This window comes from Gekko japonicus, unplaced genomic scaffold (genome assembly GCF_001447785.1).
Source record: "Gekko japonicus isolate JY-2015 unplaced genomic scaffold, Gekko_japonicus_V1.1 scaffold329, whole genome shotgun sequence".
Classification (NCBI taxonomy): Eukaryota; Metazoa; Chordata; class Lepidosauria; order Squamata; family Gekkonidae; genus Gekko; species Gekko japonicus.
Window position 1 is genome coordinate 1,285,170 of NW_015159719.1, and position 10,266 is coordinate 1,295,435.

The 10,266-nt window shown below is 45.4% G+C and overlaps 1 protein-coding gene across 1 annotated transcript in view; it reads right to left on the reverse strand.

The window, feature by feature from the left end:
- The window catches only part of TLL1 (tolloid like 1), a 92,939-nt gene extending 82,910 nt beyond the window's left edge, over window positions 1–10,029 (reverse strand). The window contains exons 1-2 of the mRNA XM_015419947.1: window positions 9,966–10,029; window positions 8,720–8,830 (exon numbers count right to left, since the gene is read on the reverse strand). Coding sequence (XP_015275433.1) covers window positions 8,720–8,830; window positions 9,966–10,029 — 175 coding nt within the window. The remainder of the gene's footprint in view (window positions 1–8,719; window positions 8,831–9,965) is intronic.
- Between the last annotated feature and the right edge of the window lie 237 nt (window positions 10,030–10,266).

A 10,266-nucleotide genomic window follows, 5' to 3' on the forward strand; every position in this document is an offset into this window, starting at 1 on the left:
GTGAGAAAAACTAGCATCCTGATCCTAAACATTTTCACTGGTATATCTGCCTGAAACACATCTGTAATCTAGCTAACAGAAACTGTCACTTCCTGAAATAGCATCATCATGCCTAAAGAAGACTTTGTTTTTCAGAAGGCAAGTACATGTATCCCAAGACGGAAAGGAAATTAATTAAAAGGGACACTAGATATTGCAAAAGATGCCAAGATGGTTGCAAAAAAGAGTTACACACATATATTAGGGAATTAAAAGCAAAACTGCAGGCTAAACAAATAAGTCATATCCAAGTTTCAGGGCAAATTACTAGTGTTGCTGTATGTATTTGTCAGCAAAATTAGACTTGGAAATAGTTCAAAGCTAATTAAAACCATTTTCTAGAAGGGAGGTTGAGTGGAATTAACTGATTCTATTAACATTTTAAATCCAGATCTAAAAAAAGATCAAAGATGCTAGTGCCTAGGACAAACCCATAATTTCAAGGAAAGAAAAGCAAAAATGACAAGAGGCAATAAAACAGTCACTTCCCTACCCTTTGCTAACAAAGTAAATCTTTTTTTTTAAAAAAAAAATACAGTATCTGGAATCCAAAGGTGTGAATAAAAGCTGCTGACTGTAAGAACAAAACAAACAAACAAAAAGAATCCTATCCAATGCTGGTTCTTTAATGAATAAATCTGACTGCGCAGGCACAAAGAAGGCATGAATGGAAAGTGATTGAACCATGACTAGAAAGTGACTCTGACTAGTACAAATTGGTCCATCTAATGTGGCCCTCAGTCTTATGGAATGGCTTGCCTGATGAAGTAAGGTATTTCACAAACTCTACTGGCACTCCACAAACTATGAATACTGGATTATTTTTTACATAGGTAGTTCAGAAAGATAAAGGAATAGGTGCTGTAGTCTATACTACTGTGTTGTGTATGTACTATCATTTGATGTATGCATAATCCTACTATGTAATTTCTGTCATTTAACATGTCATGTTAGTACTTATGCTTTGTTTAACTGTTTCGTATTTCTGCAATCTTAATTCTATTGCACTGCCTATTGGATGTCCCATCCTATTGACTGCATTGATTTACATTGTGTAATCCACCTTGAGTCCCAGTGAGAAAGGGGGCCTGTGCTCATGTGTGTGTGTCAAGTGCTGTCCAGTTGATTCCAATTTATGGCAAACCTATGAATTAATGACCTCCCAAATGTCCTACTGTTAACAGCCTTCTTCAGGTCTTGTAAACTGAGGGCCATGGATTCCTTTATTGAGTCAATCCATCTCTTGTTGTGTCTTCCTCTTTTCCTGCTCTCTTCAGTTTTTCTTGGCATTATCGGCTTTTCCAGTAACTCCTGTCTTCTCATAATGTCACCAAACTCCAAAAACCTCAGATATTTAGCATCTAGGGAGAGTTCAGACTTGATATGATCCATACCCACTTATTTGTCTTTTTGGAGGTCCACAATACCTGTAAAACCCTCCTCCACCACCATATTTCGAATAATATAATATAATAATAAATAACGGTGTCACAAGATCCAGAAGACCCCCCCCTCGCTGCTGCTATTGTCCTCTAGCCCCCCTTGTTCCGCCACCTTGGTGTCCTGACCTTGAAGCAGCAGAGGCCTCAAACATCTGAACGGGGAGGGGGGTTACTTCACCACCCCTACTGATCCGTTCCTTCCAGATGGTTGACTCTCTGTCCCTCGTGCCTTTTTCCAATCCAGATAGTCATCCCCGGCCTCTTGGTGCTGCTTCCTTTTATTCCTCCACCCCTGTCCCAGTGTTCCCTGTGCTCTCGCTGCCCTCCTCCCATCCCGAGCCCCACCCCCCTACATAGCTGAGGATGCCGACCCCTGGGAGGGGCCGCAATCCCCATCACGTCTTCCGGACTCAGGCAGGATGCAGCTGGGTGGTCCTGCTCGGGATGCGGAGCTCGAACGCCAGGGTGGGCTCTCGTACCAGGCCACAGGCCTGGCTCAGCCGTCTCAGCACGAGCGTACGGGCCCCTGGTGGCTCTACTGCTGCTGCTTTTTAGGGGCAGTGTATCGCCCACGAACGGTCTCTCTTCGGCTGGCTTGCTCTGGATTCCCCCGCACCCCAGGTGAGAAGAGGGGGGTCCAGTGGTCGTTCTCTGGGAGCTGGGCGTGGCCGTGATGGTGGCGTGGGTGGGGCGGCGGTCCCGACATCGGGACAAATGGCATATTCTACCCAATGCTGGTTATTTAAAGAAGGGCTGAATGGAAAGTATCGCTGTGCTTTGTATAAACCGGTAAATCTAATGATTGAAATAACTATGACTACAGAGGATATTGTCGCCAGTAAATGAGATGATTTAGTTATTTAACTGGGTAAAATCAAGCATGGGTTGTAACAATCAAGTGTGTACTATGCAGGTACAAAACTGAGCTGCACAATACTGTGCTTGTCATGAAATTCACCAGGGACTACTGAGATGATCTGATTCGAAGCTTGCCTTGTGTATAATTGGAACGAGGTATGTTTGCCTCGCAGGCATGTTCACCGTGAAATTCTCAGCGTGCCTAATAACTATGCTTTCAATATCCATTTGATGAGTCAATACTGATCACCTTGCTGTGAAAAGTATTAAATTGGATTGCACTTACCTGTAACCACTGTTCATCAAGTGGTCTTCTGTGCAGGCCCTCATGGGGACTGCACAGTCCCAGGCCAGCAACAGAGAAAGAGCATCCAAGCTTAGTAGAATTTTCCAGAGCCTGAGTGTGCTCCCCCTCCCCTCCGTCTCCAGTAACTTCTTTCCTGCCCAAAGGGTCATGTGATGGAGGCAAAGCAAGCACTCTCCCCTCAATTCTCCCTTTGCTGCCCTAAGGAGCTGCAGAGAAGTAATGGCAGAGCAGCCCACAGCAGGGAAGGGAGGGAGGGATGCATGCCTGCACAGAAGACCACTAAATGAACAAGAGTTACAGGTAAGTGCAATGTCTTTCGGACGGGGAGGTTGGGGAAGGGGAAAACACCAGGAGGGTGATATCCTGATTGATATGAAAACTAGGGGAAATGCCCGTTGCGGGAGGAGGCAACGAGTCCTAGGGAGAGCTGTCGGCTTGGCGCAAGAGAGCTGGACCCGGTGCCGCCTGGCAAAGCAGGGCCAGGGCGCACCGTGCAATGGCCTCCCCCAACCCCAAACATAGCCAGGACCGGCGGAGTCCCCTCCAATGCAGGGTCTGCAGCCTGGCCGGCGAAGGCCGCCCCGTGCGAGGGAAGGCTGGTGCGGCTGCCAGAAAGAGGCCTCGTGCTTGGCGGGGCCACAATCTTGCCCCACTGAAGGACTTTGCTTCTCACCGGCGGAGAGGTAGGAGAGCGAAGACGTGCGCGGGTGGGGTGAGTGCCTCAGGTAGGAGAGCGAAGACGTGCGCGGGTGGGGTGAGTGCCTCAGGCCGCGCTGGATCGTCGTGGCACGGTGCATGGAAGTGGTGGTCAGCACGGCGGAAGGGGGGCTGCTGCCTACCAGTCCCTGGGCGCGGCAGCCGCCTCCCCCGTCCCTAAGGCCAGGCGGCCCCGGCGCAGGGGCCCCCCCACCGAAGAAGGTGGTGGAGCAAGGTGGACCGGCCGGCTGTTCGGGAATGAACTCCTCACCTGCCGTCCCTGGCCTCTGCCACCCCCCTCGCTGACATTCTGCTTCTCCGGGGCTGCCGGATCCTCCTGGCGCCGGTCCCCGCCCAGCCCCGTTGCCTGGCCTCGCAGCCTCCCTTCCCCAGCACCTGGCAGCAGCATCCACTCACAGCGTTCACCTCCCGCCTCCCAGCCAATGGCATGCCAGCAGCCTTGAGTAGCAGCTGGCGGGCCAATGGCTGACAGCGCGCATTTTTTCTCCGCTCCCTTAATTGTATATAAGGAGAGATGAGAGACCATATCCTGTTGGAAGGCCAAACTGGGTCTAATAACCACTTTGACTGTGTGGAACTTGGTAACGGGTGGATCACAACTTAAGGCCCTCAGTTCCCCCACTCTGCAAGCAGATGTAATTGCTACCAGAAATTATATTTTATATGAAAAGAAAGACAGGTCAGACCAGGGGTACAGCCAAATGTTTTTGGGTGGTGGGGCTTCAGGAAATCTGGGGGGACAGGGAGAGAGAGAAGACCTTCCCCCACCTCTCCAACTGACAGAGAGGCACAGGCTCACTGGTTTTTCTTCCTGCTTCTGCAGCCGAAGTGAGCTGCAGAAGTTGGAAGAAGACCTTCCCTGATGCCTCTCCAATGATCGTGGCTGGCACCATTCCTCCCTCCCTGTCTCTGGCCTGCTGACTGCCCTTTGGACAGGGTGCCCAGCTTTGTGGGCAGCCATTCACAGCATGGAGGCTGGGCGAAGTGTGGGTGGGGGTTGTGAGGCGCTGGACCAGCTGGCAGCAGGTGAAAGTGCAGTGGATGTGGCTAATGGCCAAAGGGGCATGGCCCCGAAATGTCCCACCATAGCTACACACCTGGGTCAGACAGGTTCAAAGGGTTTATGCATTAACTTCACTAAAACAAGGGACAAACTCCATTGTGGTATTGGGTTCACAACAGGAGGGTACAAATTATGTAAGTCTTGAAGGAACTTTTTTGACTCAGGAACTGAGAACACAGAATATCCCCCAATGCCACTAAGAAAGGTGGAGATGGCCACTAAATGAACCTTAATGGATGAGGAGGCTAAACCTCTATCCTTCAACATCAACAAATAATCAAATATTTTAGATAAATCACAGGATTCTGGTCTGACCTCTTGGTTCTCTGCCCACTTTACTAACCCGCTTCAAAGAATATGATCTCCGAGTGGATGGCCTATGGGATACAACCATGACCTCCTTGACTCTTTCAGATAGGCTGTTTATGGCCGATTGAGCCATACAGTCAGCCATAGGGACTGGATGTCGGGATGATGGATGGGGCCCACCTGGACGAGATCATGTCCTGGGGTAAAAATCTGTGAACTCCTTTGGCCAGTTGCCACAGCACTGGAAACCACACCCTTCTGGGCCAGTACAGAGCTAGAGGTATGCAGGTGGTTTTTATCCACCCTCAACTTGGCCACCACTTTGTGTAGCATTCTAATGGAGGAAAACACATAAAAAGGTGACCATGCCAGTTTAACTGGAATGCATTCCCCGGTGATTGCCTGTCTGCTGCTGCCCTGGAGCAATAAAGGTGACATTTGGTGTTGGCACTCGATGTGAAGAAGTCTATGTCTGGGTAACCCCATTTGTTGAAAATAGGGGCCAGGTACTGGTCGGCTACCAACCACTCTTGATTTATGTCTGTCCTTCTGCTCAGTGTATCTATTAGAGTGTTGTCCGGATCTGCAATGTGTAAGGCTGGCACTTTGTGGCAAACCTGTGCCCTCCTGTTTGTTCAGTGGGAGAAATATTGGAACTCTGGTCAATCAAAATACTGGATAGGTGTCTCATTTATCTTTCATTGTTCAAGACTTCTGAAAAGATGTTTTTCTATTTCTACCATAAACTGCTGACAAGAAATATCTGAAGACTTCGAAACAATGGCATAAACCGGAAGCCACATCATAAATAATTAATGTCTTCACTTTCAAGAGTCTTTAGGATTATTATATCTAACCACATCAAGTGGTAGATGAAAATGTGAATAATTGTTGGACTGCCCTTCTTATGAAGTTGTGACTACATGTTGAACTGTTCATTTGTATTCAATATTGAATGTTGGTTATATTGCTTTATGCATTGTCACAAGTGTGTTGAATCACTATAGTACAAAAATATTTTTTGAAAAATCTTTATGGCATATTGCAGCAAGTTTTGATAAGAACAATAGTAAAAAGTATCTGTGGCTGCGGTCACACGTAACAGAAGCCACACAAGTGAGACGGAACACAGCCAGAGTTTCCGGGCGCGATCTCACCAGCACATCTGGGAAGCGTAGCACTCCCGTGGCTCAACCGGGGCTTCCAGCCGAAACTGCGTGGCAAAAAACTAGTACCTTGGAGGTACTAGTTTCCGGAAACTGCGGGGCAAGGGCGGGCGTCTGATAGCGTTTCCGGTGGCATCCGGCGCCCGCCCATGTCCCCTTGCAAATAAGGTGTGTTTTTTTGTCCAAGTCTCTGTGGATGCGCATGTGCACCCAACGGAGCATGCGCATTTGTCATGTACACAAAAATAAAAAACAGTTTGCCGCGGCGCGCGCTTCTTCGTTGCGCGCCGGCTTGTCCTGTGATCGGCACCTCTCCCTTGCCATGGAACCTCCATGGAACCTCCACGGTACCTCCACAGGAGGTCTGATCACGTAACTGCGCAGTAGTTTGCCCCAGGGCAAACAGCCACGCTTCTCCTCTGCAGTTTCCTGCCCGTGTGACCGGGGCCAGTAGCATCTATATAACAGTTGTTGCTTTTGTCTGTTTAAAGCTGCTGTTAAAGGCAGAAGTGCAAATTGGGCTAGATTGTTTTTCGTTCCAAATACTTGGCAACGTCAGTATAGGGAACAGGATCCATGCCATGTTTTCCTCAGTAGTAGCTCACAGTTGAAACCTGATCCTAAGGGAGCTGAACCACTGGTGGGTATTCTCCAGCCACTGGACTATCCAAACACTACTCCGGGCTACCTCCAGAAGACATTTTTGCCATCTGGAAAAAATAATGGTTATCACAGAAACATGGCAAGCCCCACAACATTCAGAGACCTTTCCTTCATGCTGAGTCAGCATTTGCACAGCACGCCAAGATCAAGCCCATAACCACAGCAGCTGGAGCAGAAGTGTCCCAGTGAAGAGGTATTTTCTTTAAATTAGACTCCATCTTTAATGTTCTTTATATTTACACAGATGAGTGATTTATAACTGGTTGCATGCTGAAAGTACTATTCATTTTAATAGTCGAGTGTAATTATGGCAAGTTCTGAAGAATGTCTCTAGGCATTATGTTTTTTCTATACTAAACGCTCATTCTTGTGTCATTTAACTGATAGAACAATCTTCTCTCTCCACACAATCTTCATTAAATTGTAAAGCAAAGGGTGTGTTTTGATGTACTGCCCCTAGGTAGCAAGAGAACTTACAACCCAAAATATTCCATTGGAATGACGTAGCTTGGTTAAGGCTGTAAGGAGGGAATGGACAGCTGGTACTTTGGGCTCCTGATCAGTGTTCCCTCTAAGCTGAGTAAGTGTGAGCTATCTCACAGTTTTTTAGCCTCCGGCTCACACATTTTTGTCTTAGCTCAGGAAGGATGGCTCCAGAGCAAACTAATTTATGCAGTAGACAAATCGCTTGCTCACATATTTAATGTCAGTAGCTCACAAAGTAGAATTTTTGCTCATGGGTAGAGGGAGCATTGCTCCGGATCCAACTGGACTGCCAAACCCAGCCATGATATAAAACTAAATGCTCTCAAGGGAGGGAGAGGAAGCTGCTACCACAATCACAATTTTTCCCACCTTGATGAGACTGAATTGGCTACAGTTTGAGTAAGAACCGAACCACAAGCTGCAGTCCTAAAAACACTTTCCTGGGAGTAATTTCCATTGTTCTTTTAGTGAGGAATTTTGTGTGTATGTGTGCCTCTATTTGTAATTCACATGGTAATCAACACAGTGGAGACTTAATTTTTTTGCTGTTTATTCTACAATACACTTTGAATTAGATACTGCCCAATGTAAATGTGAAACCATAAAAAATGGTTTGCACAAGACAGTGTTCAGAACTAAACATAGGCCAACATATTTAAAATGTTTCCCTCACTGCCTGCTCAATTGACTCTCCACCAGCACAACTAGTTGCTAATCAAGGACACACCAGCAGAGACAGAAGTAAAAACTCAGACAGATAATGAAAGGGATGATTTGGCTGAGTCAAATGGGGCTGCTCCAGCAGATTACCACCAAAGAAGGGGTGTGCAAGAATATGATGAAAGTTCTCCCTCATTGCCATAGCAACCTGTGCTCTGCCAGTATAGTGTGACAAAGTACAGGCAAAGATCAAGCACTCTTCCAATTACCAGACACTGAACTGGCTAGAAATGTATCAGGTTTTTGTGTGCTTTTTTTATCTCATGTTGGCAGAGAATGGGAAATATAATGGGAATTTTATATCCATGTGAGTTGGGGTGCAGGATGGATTAGGAAATCTTTGCTACAAGCCAACACTCAAGGGTGTCCCATGTTTTTGCCATCATTGCATAACCTTCCAAGGTTTGTTAATGTAGGCAGGCTGTTTACACAGCTGCTGCCATGCATTAACAAACCTTTCCCAGACTTTCTTCCCAGGGAAAGTATAGTGTGTTTAAATTGCATTTTCCTATATGAATGGTAGGGATGACTGACAAGGTCAGCTATGGCTCCAAGCATAACTCTCTAAGGACAGTTTCGCAAGAACCAGTTCTCCTTTGGTACAGCTGATGCATCTTAGGTACAACATCTCTTTGACAACACTACCAAGAAGTGGTTCATATGAAACATTCTCTGAATGGTAGTGCCCTGAAGACACTCATGGAGAATTTTGGAGACACAGAATTAGCCCAAAGCCAGGTAAAAGTTTAACAATTTTTACAACAAGGATTTGGGGGAGGAATTTCCTGTGTCTTCGATCACTTCAGTAATATTACTCCAGACTAAAGAATAATATTATTGAAGCCACTTAAGAACTATTCCAGTCTTTAACAAAAATGTATTTCAACACCTGATCATAGAACACTGGTTATACTCTCTGAACAGGTGAACATGTAAATACATATCTTACCTGTATTATGTCCAAGTTTTTCATTTGAATGTTGCGTAAGATCAATTGTCCTGTCAATCTGAAAGATTTTTAAGTCTTCATCATCTAAGGCAATATCTCCCCAAAAGACAGCTTTAAATACAAAAAGAGAACTTAATTTAAATATATTAAGAGTCATGCTACATAAGCATTCATTTAAACACTATGGACAGATTCCCACATACAGTTTATCACACTTTAGCTCATAGAAGCAAGTCTTAAGCACTAATAGAGTCTTAATGCTGTTGGACTGTGTGACCTATAATAATAATAAATCTGCAAAATTTATTGATTCACACAGCTACCGAAAAAGCCCTTTTAAATACTGAAGATAAATAATATATCCCTCAGAATATAGGCTTGGGTCCACCTGTTTCCACAGGCGCAAGGATTTCCACCCATGGAGCATGACTTTCTTGCCTCCCCAAGCCTGTGTCAGATTAAAATGCATCCTGAATGCTGGGGGGGGGGGGGTCCTGCCTCCAATGAGAAAGTCACAATCCATGGGTAAAAATCCTTGTGCCACTGGGAAAATACTACAAAGTACAGCTATGGCATTAATAGTTATCTAAGAATATTAACATTTTTATTTAGGTTATTAGCCAAATGAAAAGCTTCTTTAACAGCTTTGTTGCTCACTCAAATAAATATACATTCATCACAATAATTCAGAAGGACTAGATGAGTTGTTTCTTAATTGTTTATCATCAACTGTGAAGTTTTTACATTTACATTTTGGTAGGTTTCAAATACATTAAATTCCAACCCATACTCCTGCCACAGATATAAAGTAATCATTCTGACAAGTTTTAAATACTTTGTATTGTTCCAGCATGAAACAGTTATGCCTTATTTGCCCATACCAATCTTTCAACAAAAAATATGTTTACTCAATGCATCACTAACTTCCGCTACAGACACAGAATTATCTCCACACATGAATGGAGTGCAAAAAAAAACACCTTTGCATTAACATGTGAAAAACTAGAGGCAAGTGAACCCTGTTAGTCCCATTCTGGTAGTAATTTGTGCTTTCTATGTAATATGTTTGATAGAAATAACACAGTCAGTTATTCCCATATCACAAGGTTCCCTCACTAAGCCCTTGAAGTTCTCACTTGGGCTGAAGAAATCACTTTGCTTCACTAGTCAGTGTAATACTGATATTTCAGTCAAATCAGTCACCTCCCATTGCTATGGAGACAACAAGAGTCTTCGCCTTATACACAGAGAGGTGGCAACAGTAGCAAAATGATGGTGCCTCTATAGCCCAGAGGCGCTGCCTTACTCATGGGTAGCCCTAAATAGCAAGGTACCCCACTTCTAACCTAAACCAGAGACCCACAAAGTCAAACCAAGGAAGGCAGTCCTGGCCTGAAACACAGAGCTAGCCAAAGCTCTGGGGAAAGGGTTGTTTCAGGTGACACAAAGCAGCCCTCCAAAGCAATCTTCAGCCTCCCCCTCCACCCAGGAGAGTTGTGCATATAGAATAACAATTAGTTCCACAGGTAAAGTATCTAAATTTCTAA